Below are 21,374 nucleotides of genomic sequence, written 5' to 3' on the forward strand. Positions count from 1 at the left end.
AGCCGCGAGCCCTGCCCGGACACCTACCGGCCGGCTTCTCCAGAGACAACGCGCCAATGCCATCTCCCGATTGTCTTCTGTTACTGTTTTTGGCAACGCTGACGAAGCTAGGGAAAGACCGCCATGATACCGTCACTTCTCGTCCTGCTACGATAGTGACTCGACGTACTCAACTCTTCAGCATCCCTGAAATTGCCTTTGTATTGTTTTCTTGTGTTTAGTTGTTATCGTTTGTTCAAACGGATTACTAACTCCTGCATTTTGTGAGTAAGCTTCCATTCCCGCACGACTCCCCGAGTTATTATCTTGAATTTCTCTTGAATATATCCCATTCCGATTCAGACGGAACCGATCGAAGCCGACATTACCGGTGCTTCCATCCGTTGCTTTTCTCTCGGGTTTTCGTGTGCTTATGACCTCTAGATTAACTACCTTTTAATTTATTTACCTGGTGTCTGCTAATATTTTGTTAATATTCTCATCCCCATTTCATTTCTATCGTATTATCACGTGTATCACCCCCCCCCCCCCCCCCCTCCTCGTGTGAGTGTGTGTGTGCATGTGCGTGCGATTCTTTATTTGTATTAGTAGCGTCTCTTCATTATTCCGCCCATATCTAGTCCATATACTCCGTGTCACAGTATAGTTTTTTACCGACATCACGTATAGTCGACCGCAATTGTTAATATAAAATAACAAGGACCGAGAAAATAGTCAGTATTTGATAAATATTCGCGACAACTACCGAGTGTTGTCCCTTTTGTACAATATCTTCCTGCCTGTTTGTATTATTCATATCGTTCTAACTATTGTGATCTTGTGATATTATATCGAATAAGTCCTAGAGTAATTAATATTCAATTCCCGCGTGTATAATTATCGATAAATAATTTGTTGAAATATTGTATGTCGAGTTCTAGTTTAGCCATTTTGTGTCGCTTAGCTTGGCGTCACCGTCCATTAATTGTATCTCTGATATTAATTCTTTTGTTAAAACCTTGTTATTCTCGTTTCTTCCCCCCCCCCCCCCCCCCGTGTTTCCCGTCGCCTTTCGCGATGCGTCACGGGGACCTATCTGTACTCTGTTTTACCGACGAGGTGGCATGTTCAAGGTTGAGTAATTGAGACCTTCCTTATCTACCTCAAATAAATCCCTCTTTTACCTACTAACCTACGGTGCTTTGTTTTACGTGTTTTGTTTCACTCTTTGCCCCCACGTTCCCCTCTGCCAGAAACTGACAGCTGAGCATCCCGAGGTCAAGGACCGCAGCTGAGAACAGCTGTTTACCTCCTTTTTTTTCTTTTTCTTTTGATCTGCTTTAACGTATCACTACCTATATCGTGGTCATTGCGACCTGGCGCCCAACAAGTCTTCCCTTTTGGATTTCAATTGAATTTTAAAATTATTCCTGGTGCACGTTGCGAGCGTTTGCTAGCGACCTAGCTTATCCTTAGATCCTCCGTAAGGTGAGTGTGGCCGTTACAATATATATTAGGGTGGTTTTTTTTTGAAGTTTTTTTGCGTACCTTCGGAAACGTTAGTTTGGCGCCTCAAACGAAGCCTCGTGAAAGCGGAGCACGGTGGCTCAAGTCTAAAAGGTGACGCATCCGGTTTGAATTTTTCCCATTTGATTAACACAGGATGAGGGCTACGCAAACACTCTAACCGGGATATCTCGGAAACTATGCAAGTTACAGAGCCGTTTTTTTTTATTGTGTAGGTAAGAAAATTTCCCATAAAAAAGGTCTATACTACTATACTCCTAAATATGTATCTTGTACTCGATACGAACGTTTGAAGTTGAGTTCATTGAATAAACGAATAAACATGCTTGTTACCGCGTAAATTTTGATTTCATGGAATATTAAATTATCCACACACTATATCTCTCCATTTTTTCTCCATCTCTTACCACACTCTACATAGTTTAAAATAAAAATTGAGACAATTTTTCGATAGTATAATTTTTCCATTTTAGCTGACAGAAACTTTTGTAATTAATTTGAGTTCCACTATTTTAAAACGTAGTGAAACACACTAGAAGTAGGCTGTTGGAGAATAATCCTTTTTTCACCTGAATAATAGCACTGTACCACCGACTCAACTGTACAATGTATTATATATATATATATATACACAGGGTGTCTCTAAAGTGCCTCCCACGGATTAGCCAGCGTGATGCGTCGCTAAATTCCAACCGAGAATTTCTTTACCGGAACCCTGTACGACGCACACTTTTTGAATTATAAGCGATAGCGCTAGGCCAATCCGAGTGCAGCATTTCATCTGGATTTGCCGCCACGGAAATTGCCGTTTTGTTTTTCTCAGTAAATTATGATTATTTTTTTACGAATTAAATACCGACACTTCCCCTCTCTTGCTGCTGAACCCCTCTCCGGCGCTGGCGACCAGTATTGTCGCCGCGGTATTGTTGACACGGCCCGCGTTGCTGGTCGCACACACACCGGCACGCACTCGTGTGTGTGAACAGAGGAGCATCCCTAGCTTCATTATACTAAGAAACGCACATCTGCGAGTGAAAATAAAAATGTATGGCCAAATAAATCATGAAATGTAAGATTCAATGTTATCAAATACTCCTCAATCATCGCTGTATGCATAATAGGGATTTCACTGATTAGTATACCGTGAGAATTTATAACTATTTATTTCATCGAGGTGGCTAGTCCGTGGGAGGCAATTTAGAGCAGGTCTTTTTTTAACGGTCGTATCTCGCAAACGTGACTTCGGAGACCACATGTTCTTTGGGTTAATTCACTCAGATCGACCTCTTCTACAACCCCTATCAATTTTTGCACTTTAGTCTGGGACACCCTGTATATATATATATATACTGTGTATATGTATACATGGGCAGATCCATTACTTTTCGCAGAAAAGTTGCGGGGGTGGGTCACCGATTTGCCTGCCGATTTTTTTCTCGAAAGTAGGTCGGAATAAAAGGTGATCCTGAAAATTTGAGCTCGATACGCCCAAATCCGGCTGCTGGAGAATTTTTTGAAATTTGTAAAAAGTCGATCCTTCAGTCATTTTCAAAAATTTTTATTTCAGCTTCTATTTGACTCAGATATTCCAACCAAATGGCATCCTTCTCTGTCAATCTCATATTTTCAAAAAAAAAATACCAAGTCAGTTCAAACTCATATCCGGTTTATCTGGGAGCCGCCAACTGGACTGCTATTTTAATCGAATTTCCCTTATTTTTCAAAGGCTCTCAAATCTACATTTTTGAGAATAGAAGGATAGTTGACGGCTTATATTTTTCGTTAAGGTATATTCTGATGATGTCTGCCCTATTTTTTCTTGATCGCTTCCATTCCACTGAGATGTCGCCACCTAAAGTAGGTCGATTTTTGAAAAAACTTTTTTCTGTCAACTCGAAATTCTTTGAAATTTTCACAGATTATACTTCATTGGATTCCTAAAACACCCTGAAAATTTCTACTTTGGTTTCGAACTGCTTTCTGAGCTATGAATTTTTGAAAATGTGAAACTTTGGATCTAATATGAGATGTTTTGTGGTTAATTATAAGTTTTGATAATTTCACGCAATTGATTAATACTTACTCGAAAGTCAATTGTAGAATGGGAGAAAAATGAGCCAGCTAAAAAAAAACTAAGGAAAATAATTATTCCATCTAACTTTTTCTTCGCGTGCCGAATTTCGAATATTTAATACTCCTATATTTATTCAAATTACATATTTTGAAAAAGTTGTTATTGTTAATGAACTATTTGAACCTATGAATTGTTTATGTTGAGTGTGATAATTCTTAAATACTGTATGAACCTCTCCAAAACATGTAATTTGAATAAATATAGAAAAATTAAATATTTAAAATTCACAACGCTGTTACGGTACAGAGGGACGGTAGTCCTTGTACCCACCCGAGATGTTGATTCGGGTGCTATTTTGTTGGTCCGTTCTCGTTACTGTCCTCGTTCAGAGAATGGAAGAGGGAAGAATAATAATAAGAGAAGGATTATCTTTGATAAGGAATAAACTTTTATTGAGATTTTGAAATGGGGTGAAATAAGCGGCGAAGTCTTTGGGGAGTAGGTGAGGTGAGTTTTTGGGGAACAGGTGTTGGAGCTAGATGTTAAAGGTTAGAGCGTTGGGATCCGAGTGCATCTTCGGCGTGAGAAAAGGAGCGAGGATCCAGGGTAGAGGGGAATAGAATTAGCAACGTAAGGGCGATAACGAGTGGCGTAAGGCAAGATGGAAATAGGAGGACAAGATATGGAGTGTAGCATTACGATGGGAATGGCAGGTAGAGGCGAGAGGTTGTCGAGGAACGTGGAGGAGACGTGTGGCGGGACGCCGAACGTAACAACGCGAAGAAAAAGATGGAATAATTATTTTCCTTAGTTTTTGTTTTTAGCTATCTTATTTTGCCCCCTACTCTGCAATCGATCTTCGATTGAGTATTAACTAATTGCGTGAAATTATCAAAACTTATAATAAACCGCAAAAAATGTCAAATTAATTCGAAAATTTTTCATTTCCAAAACTTCATAGCTCGGAAACCAGTTCGAAACCAAAGTAGAAATTTTCAGAGTTGTTTAAGGATACAATGAAGTATAATCCGTGAAAATTTCAACGGATTTCGAGTTGATAGAAAAAAGTTATAGCTATTCAAAAACAGCGTTTTTTTAAAAATCGACCTACTTTATGTGGCGACATCTCAGTGGAATGGAAGCGATCAAGAAAAAATAGGGCAGACATTATCAGAATATACCTTAACGAAAAACATAAGCCGTCAACTATCCTTCCATTATCAAAAATGTAGATTTGAGAGCCCTTGAAAAATAAGGGATTGAAAATATGAGATTGACAGAGAAGGATGCCATTTGGTTGGAATATCTGAGTCAAATAGAAGCTGAAATGAAAAATTTTGAAAATGACTGAAGAATCGACTTTTTACAAATTTCAAAAAATTCTCCAGCAGCCGGATTTGGGCGTATCGAGCTCAAATTTTCAGGATCACCTTTTATTCTGACCTACTTTCGAGAAAAAAATCGGCAGGCAAATCGGTGACCCACCCCCGCAACTTTTCCCCGAAAAATAATGGATCTGCCCATATATATATAGTATGTGAACATATATATTATATAAACATATATAACGGAGCGAATTAATCAGACATATTGCTAAGTGAATATCTGGTGAAGCCTGAATATATAACTATATAGGGTGAGTCAGTTAAAACGGTCAGAATGGGAAGAGCTCAGTTGACGGATCAGGCCGTACCTCTTAGCCAATCTGGAGCGAGTCAATTGAAACATCAAGAATGGGAGGACCTTTGTTGACGGATTAGGCCGTAGCCCACGTGTTGATATCAAAGTAAAGTCCGCAGTCTGCCTACAGAGTGCCTACAGATTGCCTACAGACTGCAGACTTTACTTTGATATCAACACGCGGGCTATGGCCTAATCCGTCAACAAAGGTCCTCCCATTCTTGGTGTTTCAATTGACTCGCTCCAGATTGGCTAGGAGGTACGGCCTGATCCGTCAACTGAGCTCCTCCCATTCTGACCGTTTTAACTGACTCACCCTGTATATTGGCGGAAGTCCGGTAAAGTAAATCTACGGTACAAGTAGATGCATGTTGCTGATATACATCTATTTGCACTTCAAACTACAAGTCAAAAGTCGCCACCGTTGACTGGATGGGTCTCGGCTAGAGCTGGGGTAGCAGAGACTGATTTTACAATAAGCCAAATGGCCTTTCCGAAGGGTTAGTTCGCGGTACCCCTGGTGTGAGTAGCGTGCATGCCTGGCAGGCACTTAGGGCCCTTACTGTTGCGCGCGGCTCGCAGGGTTGCACGCGGCCCGAAGGGTTCGGAGTCTAGTAATAAGATGGCGGCAGCGGGGAGGTTTCGGGAATCGGTTAACGACGGTAAACAGGTGTCCGGCTCGGCTGCCGATTACGTCGTCACAAATATGCCAGCGTCAGCAGTGACAATAATGCAGTACCGCTGTATCTTAAGTACAATCGATTTCTTCAACTATCCCAATTATGATATGGATTGAAGTAACGCATAAGACTAAGATAGCTTATATTACAGTCTATTTGCATATGGCGTATGGCTGTTATACTATAGCGTGTAACAACCGGGCGTCTTCGGCAGTGTAATAAAGCTTTGTTTTGAACTTTTTAGATAAGGTACCTTGATCTTCAAAAGATCCTGGTCTGCCAGTGTAGACAGAACATGATGAAGATCTGCACTTATTCGCTTCATGGCTTCAACACAGCTTGGAAGCTCAAAAGGGACAAAATGAATCCGGCAAGGGCTTCCAGGAAGCATTGACAGTGTGTTAAAAATGCATAAAATTCTACGAAATGAATAGAGCGACAACTTTGAGGTAGTCCAGAATATGTACAGTAACAGCTCGAAAATGGTGTGATGTGGGAAGACTACAGACCTGACGTTGACACTCTGTATGTATGGAAATAACACAAAGATGATATGGAGTGAGTATATATCCTCATGATCATTCTGGATGATAGATAGACACAACTCAACATACCACATAAATTGCACTTAAATCTCTTCATATCATTTTCTCGTATTACAAGTCATACGAGATGTTGAGAAGCAGTTTTTGAAACAATTGTTTCTCATTTACAGGAACTCTAACGTTAAAGGTCAATTGATGCATTTGGGTACACACTTGATTCTGAGAGCACCACGAGCTTGACAGTACAAGAAGCAAAGCATCCAGCATTGTTTGTTATGATTACTTAAATAGAGTGTTTCTTAAAAAGGTCATTTTCGAACTTGAACCGATTCTGCTCCCTCCAGGTTGGCACCAAGAAAATGAGAAAAAATGGGTAAAATATTTTAGGGTTCTAGTTCAAGTATAAAGGGTGCCTGAAGGCATAAGTTTAGTTTAGACTTTCGAATTTGGACAGAAACAGCTAATAAAACGAAACATGTAATATTGCATGAGCCATTTGAACAGTATTGCCATTGTAGAGGGGAAATGAAGAAGAAATCATAGCTTTGTACGTTGACACTCCTGAAATGATGCAAAACCACGACAGAAAAATTCATTGAATACTGAGGATGAAAAAAGTGACAAATCATTCGTAATTGAACCCTTAGTGGTCACACATGGGTACAATTGACCCAGCCACAAGTTTCAAATGGTTGCTGTGTAAACACTACCAGTCCAATATGTGTGAAAAGTTGTTATGTCAAATTTCAAACGACAATATGTTTAAAAAAAATAGTGAAGAGATTAATTTGTCAAAAAATACACCTTTTCGTTAAAAAAATCATAACTTTTTGATTTTCTAATATTTTTTAGTCAAATTTTTATGGAAATATTTGTTAGACATGGTACTTTTAGAAAAAATGGTGGCATAATGTGCATTTGAACTAGCGGGTAGATATTTACTGATTTATAGATATGTAGGCTTGAAGTGAGGCCAGCGTCAAATTCACCCAGTCATTATTCCCAATTTGCACTCATTACTTATGTCCATTATTCAAAGAATTTTTCTAATATTTTTGGATCCGATCTGAGGGGGGGGGGGGGGGGGCAGAGCCGGTTGAAGATTAGCTTTTTGAGGATCACCCTAATAATGCATGATATTCTTCTGTTGAAATAGTTTTGAAAACATTTTTTGCAAATTTCTTCTAACTATGATATGGTAAGGATTCTGACATTTATTTCTAATCATAAGTTGTGAGAAAGACTGTGATTTCTGCAAAAAATGTAATGGAATAAATAAAATTGGCAAGTTACTATCCTGTATACTTTATTGAAACCCTGAATGCGTACTTCTGTTCTATTTCAAAATATGCACGGATCTATTAGCTAATTCTATTCTTTTTACATACTATTGTCAGGCTACGTTATAATGTCGAACAATAACATACTAAGCCAATATTTCTATGAATGATGAGCAAGTTTGCTACCGACTTGTTCTTTTCTACTAATCGTGTTGTGGGATATCAAGTAGTTTTCTGTTCCGGAATACACCAGAAGAAATAAATCCATATTTCATTACGACTGAATTGGTCTCGGCTACCAAAGAAGTGATGTTCTGCCAATGTTCTTGTAAGATGAAAAAATTTCGAAATTTGGGACCTCATAGGCACCTTAAATGATTTGGCACTTATGTACGCTCCTGACTGAGGAAGTTCTTACGTTGACCACCTCCGTCAACTCCGCCGTCGACTAACAGGATGTGCGGCCGCTATGGTTTACTCCTAAGGTGCTTATAAAGACACGTTCTACACCTTGAAAACGCGGGGATTTTAAACTCCTGTACCGCTTGAGCGATCAGAGTGAAACTTGGGCAGTTAATACCTTATTTTCGCAAAAATTGGAGCGTCCTTTCAGTTTTTTCACCGACATTACACGCATGCATTACCGGCCTGCGCGAAATGTCGGTAATAAATGTCGCCAAAATGAGATTTTGGTGTAGTTCATTATCGAAAACTAAATCAGCTGCCATTCCGTCATTTCACCATTAAATCTCACGGCACTGGGCTCAAAATGTGTGTTTCATCACCGTCGAGTGGCATCATACGGGAGATTTCGATCCCTTCAGTGCAACTGTGAAAATTTGGCCAATTTCTGTGGGTGGTAACCAATCTGTAAAATTTCTTTCCAAATTTTGAAAAACTAAAAAGACGCTTCACTTTTTGCCAAAATAAGGCATCAACTGCCCAAGTTTCACTCTGATCGCTCAAGCGGTATAGGAGTTTAGCATTCCTGCGTTTTCGAGGTATACAACGCGTCTTTGTAAGCACCTTAAAGCTCCCACAGCTATACTGGGATGGTTACCAGAATAGTTCAAAATTTTTTCGTTAATAACTGGACGGTATTTTTCCACAAACTTCCGTGCATTGCCACATTAAGGGGAAGGGGTGGGGGAGTGGGGTACGGTTAATTCGGTGGAACAAAGATACTTTTTTAAACATTTTTCTACAAGATACGGGCAATATATTTTGAATTTAATTATTGCAGTATTGTAGAGTAACCTTTAAAGGATATTTTCTGAAAATTTCAGCGGAAAATATTAAAAACCAAGCCGTTGGCAGCAAATCTCCGGAGACGGCTCGGAAAAAAGTTGTTTTGCGGTGACGGTTGTAACTCGATCACTCGATCATCTGAAATCAAAAAACCGAATTGATTTGATTAGTTTATGAGATCCCCCAGGTAACGCTGTAGAGTTTTTTTTTTTTTTCTATTCAATTTTTGGTCACACTGGAAAGTCAAGAAACGTGATTTTTGTTTAAAAATCGGCAAATTTATTATCGTAAAATAAAAAATAACAACAAATTCAAAAATAACTCGACAGCGTTACCTCATGAATTATACAAAGAAAAAGTGTACCAAATTTGAAAAGGATCGGTGCAATACATTTTAAACTACAGCCGTCATCGACTTTGAAAACGTGAAGTGTGGGAAAATCACTTTAAATATTTTAACATGAAAAAATCCGAATTTTTTTCTTTTTTTCACTGTATACTTACACAGAATCATCTTTTAGATTATTTATTTATTGGATATTAAAAGGGGTCCATATCACAGTTTATTATACATTGCACGTCCAAAACATATATATCACAGGTAAACAAGTGTGTGGCACGACCGCATGGGAGAGCAGGCTCAAGCTATAACTAACGTCGAGACGTGCTCCCGCTCACACGTTCACACACACACACACACATTAGACGGAGCTTGTGTTGAACCTAGTTCTAATATCATCGATACCAGGCCCGTACAGTAAACAGCTATCATTCATGATGTCCAAAGCATCTTTTTGTTCTTGTCTTCGGTGAACTTGACATTCTTTGCTTTCCTTTGCAGCTTTTTCTTCCACTCGACTTACGCGTAATCTGTCGACTGCGCGCGTCCATTTGTGAGCACTTGGTCCAATTTTGATTTGCATATCTTGCATGATGGTTAGCAGAGCAAAACAGCCTTCATTGAATGTGCATGCTGCCACATTCGCTGCAATTTCATTTGGCAAGTCACTTTTATTTTGAAGCCGAGACCTTCCTTGTTGCATGTGTGGAATGATATTTTTCCTCCACACTCCGCACACTTCACTAATGTAGCAAGAGTTGAAAACATTAGAAGAAAATCTACAATTCTGTAATGTTTTTAAAGATCTTCTTCTACACAACTATTTCCACTTATTTTATTCGACGAAGTACTTGTAGCCTCAACAGAGTCTTTCTTGCGTTTGTGCGGAGGTACAACTTTTTTTGATTCGCTTAATCGTGAACCAATTCTCTTTCTTTCTTCTCTGCTAATTTTTCTCGGTATTTTCCACGAACAAACGACATGACTAGCATAGTGAAAATCGAATGAAAACAGTACAAATAATCGAAAACTGAGACGAAATTTGCTAACGTACGCACACAAATGCTCGGTAGGACGCGTCGTTCTAGACTTTTCGGTGGTCCACTGAATATCTATAAGGTCCACAGGTACTGCATACCTATAATAATAGGTATGTAGTACTGTGGGGAGATTCTAAGATTCACGAAACAGCTGCCAGGTTGCTACCGCGCCGCGCAGCTGTCGAATAGGTATACGAAATCGGAGCAGAATGACCCAGAGCCGCAGGTGGTTAAAATTCCATATCTCCGTTAGTTTAGCTCCAATTGAGCCGTTTGCTACAACAACAATTTAAGTCGACTTAAGTTTTGGTCAAAAATAGGCGAGTAGAGATTCAACGGTTGGTATTTCAATTTTACCGAGGTATTTCACAAGGAACAATTTTTTTTACGTAAGTGGGGTACCCAAAAGTGATATAAGAATATGAAACAATCGAATATAGTTTGCAATACGGTGAGATAGATGAAAGTTTGGAGTGAGACTTAAGAGGTTTTTGCATAGAACAACTTTTTATTAACAAAATCATATTTCTGAATTTTAATAATGTATTAAGGGTGAAAAAATGTTATAACTGAATCAGTTTATACAACAGGATGTGTTTCTCGCTATTATCGCGTACAAAGAAGAACTTCCATCACCAAATCGGTATTAGAAAATATCTTTTAGGTTCAGTCCGAGTCCATTTCGTCTGATTCAGCCGAATCATTGCTGTTGCATTTACTTTGCAGTACATTTTTCAACCATTCCCTATTCACCGGTTTCAAAAAAGGCATTAAAGAAAGCACATCATTTTTCTTAGCTTCCTTAATTCCAGGAGGAGCAGGGTCTGTTAAATCAACTTCAGTATTTTTGCTGAGGGAAGCGTTTGATTTGATTAGATCGAAGTTTTGCGGGGCATCACTGTAATCTATGTAAGCAGACTTGATTCCCGTCGGCTTATAAGACAGTTTTACGTACTTTTGAATAGTAAATTTGTTTCTTTTAACTTTTGGAACTTTCAGAAAATACGGATCCAAAGCTTTATCCCATTCTTTTAATAAATGAGCACTCATCTCTGCTACGAAGGGTTTTGGTTTGCACCTGACGTTTCTCATTATTTCGAGAAATTCAGTGGGATTCTCAACGGTCTGCACTTTTTTCAAAACTCTTCCATAAACACCAAAATTTCGATCACACTCACAGTACGAATGACCTCGCACCGGAAAGATATGATGTATTTCAACACCGGTTTAGACCGATAACCAAGCGCAATATCTCACGAAGGAATTATTTTCATTCTGTCCACCACAAGATTCGGACAGTAGAACTACTTTCTTTGGTGCTGAGTATTCAGTCATTTTTTTTGAAGAAAATCGTTCAAAAAATTACATACAGAGTTAGCGTTTTTGGCACCATCGCATTCCAGGAAGCAAAAAAACTTGCTGTCCCCATCATTAAAACAGCGCGTATTGAAAACATATAGCCACAATAAACGCTTGTAAAACTGTGCGTTGACGTTCAGCTTCGGAAGCGGAAGATTTTGCGCATAGTCGAACTCAACAGTTGGAATGTCATTGTTAACTTCCTTCATGTACTGTTGACGCAAAATCTTGTATTGTTCAACTTTCAGTTCGTGTAAACAGAACGATTCTTTACACGGATCTGATGGATTCACCGACAGTTTGATTTTACATTCGGTACAAAAATCACAGACGTCTGTTTTACGTGGGCTGAACGAATAATGACAGCTTTCCCGGAAATATTTATGGTACGTTTTGTACTTCAGTGATAGCTGTTTTCTTGTATTGTCAATATAATATTCGCAGAATGCAAGAAACAGCATTTTTATATTCAAGTTTGGATTCTTGAAGTACTTTCTGTCGGGTTTGGAGCCACCGTAATGTGATTTCTTGTGTGGGAAAGTCGCCCAATGCTTCTCCACCAAATCCCATACTACGTTCGAAATTTTTTTAGGGCACGGACGCTTACCCCGATTCTCTGTAGCGACTAATGCACCTAAAATGATCAGTATTTCATAGTTGAAACCAGATTTTTTCACCATTATATTTGTGTGCTTTTTTGACATAAGATTACGATCAAAGTCAATAGATTTATGGAAACAAAATATTAAAACATAAAAAGATAAAGGAAACAAATTACATGTGTTCAAACATCAGATTTACCTGATTTACAGAATCGAATCACCGTTTTCAATCTCTCTTCGATAATCTGAAGAACAGGTAGGAAAAATCCTTTGCAGACAGTTTTATCTTGCCCGTCTGCTTTGAAAGAATATTTCTAAGACCATAATCTATTCTTTCGTTTTGTAACGGATCTAACACACTTGATGTCTTGTCGTTGTATGCAACTAATCAAAAACGTGTCTTGATGTTGTTTGTCAGCCATGCCCCAAAAAGACTGGAACATTTCACGCTGACGGTCATTCTCAAAAAAATAAAAACGGTTCTTTTTACAACAGTCGGTTGTTTGTCAAAATTTTTTCTGAAGCATTTTTTCCCCAGTTCGCGAATCGTAACTTTTTCCGCTGTTACGTTTTGACTTCTTCGTATTTTGTTTCTATCTGTCTTGACGTATTTTTCGCTTTTTTCCTTTACCTTTAGCAGTAGGGTTAGTTGATGCTGTTGAGGTTGGTGTTGTTAATTCATTCATTGTTTTATAGATATAGAAGACAGAATATTACTACGGTGAACTATGAACTGATGAACGATGAACTAAATCCAACTGACTAGTCGACCAGCGGAAGTACGTGCGCCCGTGCTGCAGCGCGACACTATGTGTGTATACATAAGTTTATTAAGCGTACTTGAGCCACGCCGCAGCGACTACCGACTAGCTCGAGCACGGTGTGCGCGCCGCTTGTTATGGTTATCGTAGCGTCAAAATTCAACAGAAACATCCGAAATTTACTAGGAATTTAGCTAATAGTGTACGGAACACCAAGATAAGCGTTTCTAAAAGAATCACTTAAGTCGACTTAAGTTATTATTGTAGCGAACGGCTCAATTGCTCTAAAAATTTGATACAACATTCTTGAGATATTTTGCATTCATAAAAAAAATAAAATAAAAAATCGAAAAAAATGTTCAAGACCCCCCCCCCCCCCCCCCCTTAACTTCGGGCACAGCACTTTGGATCCTGGAGTCAGAACACCAGTTTTTTCAGATTCGTATCGCCAATAAAATAAAAATACCGGGAAGTATGATTTATTTGAGAGGGTATCGTTGCCCCAAGTTCGTTTCTACAAGTGCCAATGCCTAGAAGTTTGTTTCTACGAATGGCGTTCCTAAAAGTTCATTTCTCATACATGTAATTGTCAATTTCGTACATTTTGACTTAATTGAATTTAGTTGACCGCCACTTGCAGAAACGAACTTATAGGATTGCAGCTTGCAGAACCGAACCTTTCGGAGCACATGGGGAGAAACGAACCTCTAATTATAAGTATCATTACTTGTAAAAACGAACTAATAGAGACGGTCCTCTCCCATTCATGCAACGTATTGCAAATTTTGGTAGCTAAATAACTATCGGGAACTCTAGAAATATTACCCCTGAGTATATGGTTACAAAAGAAATTTGTCCCGCGTAGAATGAGATGCTCGTACGAATTTTGAGTAAGGTGTTTTTCATCTTGAGTGTTTGGACTATTGGCCGAACTTAGGTATGAAATACTATAGCACTTTGATGAAACCATCAAGCACTCTCATCAAAAGAGCATTTTTCCCGAAGTGATATGTTTAATGAAGCCCCCTCCCCCCTCCCCCATCCATCCCACAGCATTTAAAATGAATTTTTCAGTACTTATTCAACGGAACTATTTCTGAAAAATGTTGAGAACTCCAAAACTCTTTCGGAAAAGTCCGCAAACTTCTAATTTTCTGTAAATTTTGAATTTGGGGCGTTAACTTCACACATACGCCGAGACGATTTTGAACCCTACTTCGCAATTCAATACTTCAGTTGGTGTACGTTGTAGTCAACGTCCTTGATTTGAAGACGGTCATAAGTTGTATCAACTCGTGTATAAAATGCTAATAACTATTTCCTGTGGCTCGCTTGTCAGGTTTCATGCGAATGAAGTCAAGACCGGTGGCATTTTCCGATGTTCACCTCAGGACATTACAGTGCACATCAAGCCTGGCAGTATTCCGTTCGTGAATCCTGACAAATCTAAACTTCCGGTGAGCCTCCTGAAGGCGCGAATTCCCCATTATAGCCTGTTTTTTACGAGCGATGGAACACAACAGGTCCAGAACATCTCCGCACCTGTACCCGGAGATTGGTTCGCAATTGCATTTCGCTCTTGGTCTGATCCTGATGATGGTAAAATTGAACAACAAGGTAAGATTTTTTTACTTAAATTTTTGTTCAAGCCTAAAAAACTTTACCAATAACATATGTTTCCCACTTTTCTACACTAGTCAGCCCAAGTCTGTTATATATTGAAACGGACTTGCGTTTCAAATAAAAGTGGGTTCGTGAGCTTGATTAACGGAATTAATAAAAGGCGTTAAATAAAATGTTTGGAGAAAAATGCTTGTAATGGCAATGCGTGTTTCTAGTTTAAAGTCCGAAACAGGACTGTTTTTACAATAATAGTAGTTGATACAGCAACCCTATTCATTTTATAACATAAGAACGCTTAGTCTTCTTGCGTCACTAGCCGACTACTAGATCATTTGAAAGGAAGGTAAAACGGGTGATTTTACCCTTTGTAACACTACTTCCCCCCGAGGAAAAGAGTCGTCCCGACTCGTACAAATTGAAGCAACAATGGACTCGATCTATTAGACGGTGCTCGAAGGTGAGTCGGAGCTGTGGCTCTAAAAATTCAAAGACTTCCTTTCTGCTATCTGGCATTTGCCCACAGTCTCAAGGTAAACCACAGAAAACCTTGAGCAGATAATCGAGCATTAAACTGAATTCTCAAAATTTTCATGTGCCGCGTTTTATGAAGGTGAGTGTAAGAATGTGTAAATGTTAGCTTCGTGAATAAATCCTGTATACCTATATGGAACCGAGCTATAGATCGGTACAGAAACGTGAAGATATATTGAGACGATTCTAGAGGCAGGGTGGATTCGTTGTCGCATCGCCCTGTACGCGATAGTTAATTGTTAATGAAATAGAAACAGACTATATAAGAGATAGAGACATTTGTTAGTGAATTAAGACTATTATTTGTGTTGTTATTATTATTGATTAGATTTAGTGTAAACGCAGCTCCTGCAAGAGCAACTATTGACGCCTCCTCGACATATATATATATATATTAGGGTTGTCGGTGAAAAAAAAAAGTTTATGCTCCAACTTGAAAAATCTTAAGTTCACCTTAAAAAAAAAGATACTGAAGTTTGAATGCTCCGTCTTACTATTAAGGCGTGCCGGCAGATTTTTGAAAATTTTTTTTTCGTTTTTTTTTTTCGTTTTCTTTATACAACAAGATTTAATTTTTTGTCGGATGTCGATTTTTTGGAATTTGATAACGATTCAAAAAAAATTCAAACGGTAAACTAATAAATATGGGATCAAAAATACTTTTTACTGAAAGGTTTTCAATTTTCCATGATGGAATAAACAACACAGCGTATAAAAAAAGAAGGTCTAGAAATTGGTAAATAAAAATTTTTACAGGAAGATTAGAATAAACTTTTTTCATATCAAAATAGTACCAAAAAATAAATCGTGTTTGTACAGGTGTACTTCCCGGTGCACGGACGTTGCCTACTCCCGGCGCAGCTAGCGCTTGCAGACGTTCACGCGATGCAAGTTTTCTCCGTTATATTTACGAAGATATCGAAGTTGTTTTGGAAGCATATTGAAGGTGAAAGAGTAATCTGTGCCGTGTATTTTTCTGAATTTTGAAATTCTTCTTCAGAGTCGTTTAAAACGGTTGCGAAAATGGGTATACTTCCCGTGTTAATACAACGGTGATTAATTTTTTTTTTCGAAATTTCACGAAATACACGGCACAGATACGTCCTTTGCCTTCAATTTGAGTCCAAAACCAAAGAAATCGTACATCAGACCAGCGAGAAAACTTGCATGAGCGGAAGCACAAAACGGCGATATTTAGCCGCGAAATGTGGTCGCTCGCTAGCGCCACCTTAGGCCGAGGCCGCCCGTAGTACGAACTAACGGGGCAGCAGCAGCGTTCTAAAGTCAACACGTGATTTCACGCGCGGCCAGTGTCAGTTTTCTTTCAATCCACACAGATATTGTCACAAAGTTTAGTTTAGGTTTTTATTCATCTATTCAGCATGGGTAAGACTAGGCCAGTACTTAGAAAGGCTAAGAAAAAGGGCAAAGGTAGTAAGAATTTGGCTGTTTATCGACAGGAGAGATCGAGGTAACTAAAATTGCATGCGGGTTACATGTATCAATTGTTTTGAACGCAGGTCTAGTTACTAACACACATGCCTTCAAATATTCATACATATTTCTGCCAATATTGATCTCCATATATATCATGATTTCTCGTCTGTTTTTCAATCTATTCATACAGTAATCCCGTGTAATCGGTCGTCTAAATACTACTCTCCATGTATGTAAATACCGTGGACTCTTTCCTCACAATGTCGCCTCACCGTGTTTTTTTCATAATAATAATTGAGAATCTGTTTGTCATGATCAACGCACGATGCACTAACGATTTTGGAATGTCATCTTTTTCAAATCATTGTATCAGAAAATTGCTACAAGCTGTGGCGATAACCTGTAAATTCAACTTTTCGACAACTCGTTTCTCAGAAGCGTTCATCACCACGCTCAATCAAGATTTTTAGTATTTTCAAATGCGAAATGAAAAAGTTATTCTTCTAGTTTTCAGCAAAATCATCACAATCGAATGACGTTTATAAACGAGCCAACTATTCAGCTCTATTTATCCTGATGGTTTTTCTCAAACAATTTCAATTTCTTGACAAATGGTGAGACAATCGATGATCCCGCGATTACCCAAAAACTGTCCCATTACAGATTTTTCGCTTTTTGGACTTTGGTTCAAGTTTTCATCTTTCATTAGTTTTTTGGAAATTTGGAAAAATAAGAATGAGAAAATCAATAATTCCATTTCTAGATGATTAAACTCAGTATTTTTTAGTTGGCGTTAAGATCAGTACTTCTGAGTAGTTAATGTTTTTGAAAAATATAATGATCGATGTGGTGTTTCCTTGACTGGTACCATGTACATGACGAAAAAACAAAAAAATATGCGTAGAGTCAGGTTATGTTATCATTTGAATTGACTTTGAATGGCTGACATTATTACTGAATTTTTCCGAAATTTGATTGACTAATAATTAGAAGAAAAGTAATTGTGAGATACGATAGTTCTCGACGCCCAGAATCGTGATAGTAATACATCCGCGCTTCGTACTTTTACTTGGTGACTCTTTTCATTTACTCGTGAATCGTAAATCCATGATATGCTTCGTACAGAATTGTTGCGAGCCAAAGAATCGACGGAGAATTGATTGCGGAAGTGATGCCCTCAGACGACACGATAACAAATAATGTTTTCGAGTTTGAAGAGGTCAGATCTCCCACAGAATTCACTGAAGTCGATTTGTTTTGCTCGGAGCCAATGCCCGACACTCCGAATACGATTACGTTCAATGAGGATACGACAGTAGTAGGTACCAGCAGCAAATCAGTAAGTATTTCACCCACAACCGAACGCGATACGATAGAAGACCATTGTTTACACATAGAAACGGTTAGCGTAAACGATAAAAATTCAACAGTCGAACCAAACCCTCCATTCGAGTTGACTGGCAGAAGAATAGTTGATATAAATCACTTCCTGAACAGCATAAAAAAATAGCTTTCCATCCACCATATGATTGTACGTTTGCTAACACGGAACCTATATCCGAAAGCTGGACAGGATTCATTACCACCATCACATTTAAATGTAAATTTTGTTGCAAGGTCGAATCAATAGTTTCAGAAGATTGTCAGTCAGCCTCTTCCTCCCTGAATTCAGCTATCGTATCTGGAATTGTGTCCATGGGTGGTGGTTTTTCACAACTTACCGAAATTAGCACCTCTATAAATATGCCCGGTATGGCTAAAAATACTTGGAATAAGTATCATCAAATCGTTAGTGACGCCTATCGTGATATTGCTTTAGAGGAAATGACCAAGGCAGATAAAGAAGAAGCGCGCTTGGCTCGTGAGGCAGGTGACATCGACGAAGATGGGTACCGTGTCGGTGGTCGCGGATGGGTCTTGGGCCAAACGATCGTATCGCACTAAATATGATTCACTTGCGGGTGTAGCGGCAATAGTGGGGTATAGGACCAAAAAAGTTTTGTTTATTGGGGTTAGAAACAAGTATTGTTCGATGTGCAGTAGGCACACAAGTGAGTCTAAATCAGTGCCCGAACATAAGTGTGCTAAAAATTGGGTGGGTTCTAGTACTTCAATCGAGTCAGATATAATTGTAGAGGGGTTCAAATGTAGCTTAGAAATGCACGGGCTAAAATACAATAAATTGATAGGCGATGGGGATAGCAGTGTCCATCGGAAGCTCGTTGATGCGTTGCCGTATGGACCGGAAGGACTGTCCAAAAAATTGAATGCCGCAACCATGTTCTCCGAAACTATGGAACTCGATTGCGAGATCTTTGTCTAAACCGTAAAGTTGGTACGGTGATTCTGAGAAACTCTTTGCGCAAAAACTTAAAACGCTTCCGCTATGCCGTAACTTCTGCTATCCGTCACCGAAAAGCACAAGTAGATCAGCCACAATACGTACGGGTCGAGGAATTGCGCGAAAAAATTAAGAATTGTCCAAATCATGTTTTCGGGGATCATCGATTTTGTAAAGATCGCGGATACTTTTGCAACGGTAATCCGAAGCCGGGTGAAGTAAATCTTGTGCAAGACATGAAAATGACTGGTATCTTCCAAGAGATTCTGTCGGCAATGAATCGACTCATTGAGCATGTATCTAGCCTCATATGGGACGTCGACAACAATGTAGTCGAGTTGTACAACTCCTACGTTGCCAAGGCTATATGGGGCAAGCGTGTCAACTTCACCCTTCCCGATTCATATGAAGATAGGTGCAAATCTACCGTAGTGAGGATGAACGCCGGTGGACAATTTCATGCGTTAGTGCAAGAAAAATTAGGAATGGGTGGGCCGGGAAAATTCACAGCTATATACTGTTCGGGAAAACCGCGATCTCTTCAGTCTCGAAAGCCGGCTTTCAAATCAAAATTAAAATCTTTTGTCGCCCAGTCCGCTGACACCGACTACGGCCCGGACGCTGCATGTCCATCGGAACCAGACATGTCCGCGGAGAAGTTGGCTTCGGCTCAAAAAGGTTTTGTGCAGGTCTTGTACTTGCAGGACCCATCGGTAATCGAGAGGCAAACTAGAGGTCAAAGTACGTCAAACGAATGGTACGACGAACGTAGAAAGCGATTGACTGCTTCGATTTTCGGTGAAACCTGCAAACGGCGGCCACAAACATCGTGTGCCAAATTAGTCGAAAGAATTCGCTATACCGATTTCCATGGTAACTCGAGTACTCGCTGGGGCATGGAAAGTATGGAGAGATTTCAACAACGTGTCAGCGAGGGTATAGCCGCTACGCTTTCGCCTGAAAATACATCTACCACTCGCACCGATCCCGCTTTAAGGCTCGACAGCCAGATGAAGGACATCTTGAACCAGCCGTCGAAAGACGATGCAGAAAAGTGGAAACTATATCAGCAGGTACTTTAACGATATTTGTTTTTGGCAAACGACGCACGCAAGCCCATGAAATTAGATGTTCTCGAGGAGAAGGAGGAGGATGAGGAGGAGGAAGACGGAAACGCAGCCGAAGAATCAGTGGTATCACCCGGCACAGCTGCGAGCCCTGACAATGTTCAAACACAGTCAAAGAAAGTCGTGTCAGCAGTACCGAAAAAGTACCGCACAAAGGCCGAAATGCTGATGCGTGATCTCGGTGGCGTACCGGAGCGATTTACGTGGGATGCCACAGGAACCGTCACGATAGACGGCGTTACAATTCCCGGGACAAACATCGTCGACCTGGTCAATCATACCATGCGCTCCAGGAAGACTTTTACTCCCGCAGGGGCTGGTCAGTTTGCACGGTTTCTTCACACGCTCAACGTGCCCCGAGAATACGTGGGGAACGATACGCTTTGGACAGACATACGCACATTCGATGCGCCGGGTCTATCGAAGGGCACCCCGCAACAACCGTTGACACACACCGGTAGCTCGCCAACGAAGCGGCGAATCGGGGCAAACGTTACGCCCGTGTCCAGCCGATTTCACGACGTAGGATACGCCCTACGCAAACGCGTCACCGGGACAAAATCTAGTTGGAAAACACTTCAGCTGAAGAAGAAAAATGACGACTCTGCTTGAAGAAGCGTATTACGATCCCTCGCATACCGCCGGTTACGCTGGGGCACGAATTCTGGAACGCTTTGCGCGCAAAATCAACCCTCGCGAATCGGTGAGAAAATGGCTGGCGGCTCAGGATACCTACACGTTACACAAACCCGTGCATAGAAAATTTCCGAGAGCAAGGTACAGCGTTCCCAACATAGACGACGTGTGGGAAGCTGATCTAGCTGATCTGAGTTCCATGAAAGGACGCAAAACAATGGTTTTCGTTATCTCCTGGTGGTCATCGACGTATTGAGCAAGTACGCTTGGGTGGTCCCGCTAAAACGAAAGACAGCCGCAACCGTTGCTGAAGGTTTTGAGCAAGTGTTACGCACTACGCCGCGCAGACCCGACCTGCTGCAAACGGACAAGGGTAAAGAATTTGTCGGGAGCGCTTTTAAGAAGATACTTCGCGACAATGAAATACGATATCGTGTTACACGTAATCCTGACATCAAAGCAGCTATCGTGGAGCGATTCAATCGTACGCTCAAGGAACGTCTGTGGCCCTACTCTACGCACAAAAGGACGCGATGCTACGTTGATGTTTTGCCGCAAGTCGTG

At 40.0% G+C, this 21,374-nt stretch overlaps 1 protein-coding gene and 1 pseudogene across 1 annotated transcript in view; one reads left to right on the forward strand and one right to left on the reverse strand.

Moving 5' to 3' along the window:
- The window catches only part of LOC124408158 (post-GPI attachment to proteins factor 6-like), a 94,768-nt gene extending 74,008 nt beyond the window's left edge, over positions 1-20,760 (forward strand). Inside the window, exons 3-4 of the mRNA XM_046884894.1 lie at positions 14,455-14,732; positions 20,747-20,760. Coding sequence (XP_046740850.1) covers positions 14,455-14,732; positions 20,747-20,760 — 292 coding nt within the window. The remainder of the gene's footprint in view (positions 1-14,454; positions 14,733-20,746) is intronic.
- LOC124408157 lies at positions 11,060-13,040 on the reverse strand (annotated as a pseudogene).
- Positions 20,761-21,374: the final 614 nt, after the last annotated feature.

This window comes from Diprion similis, chromosome 7, assembly GCF_021155765.1.
Source record: "Diprion similis isolate iyDipSimi1 chromosome 7, iyDipSimi1.1, whole genome shotgun sequence".
Lineage (NCBI taxonomy): Eukaryota > Metazoa > Arthropoda > Insecta > Hymenoptera > Diprionidae > Diprion > Diprion similis.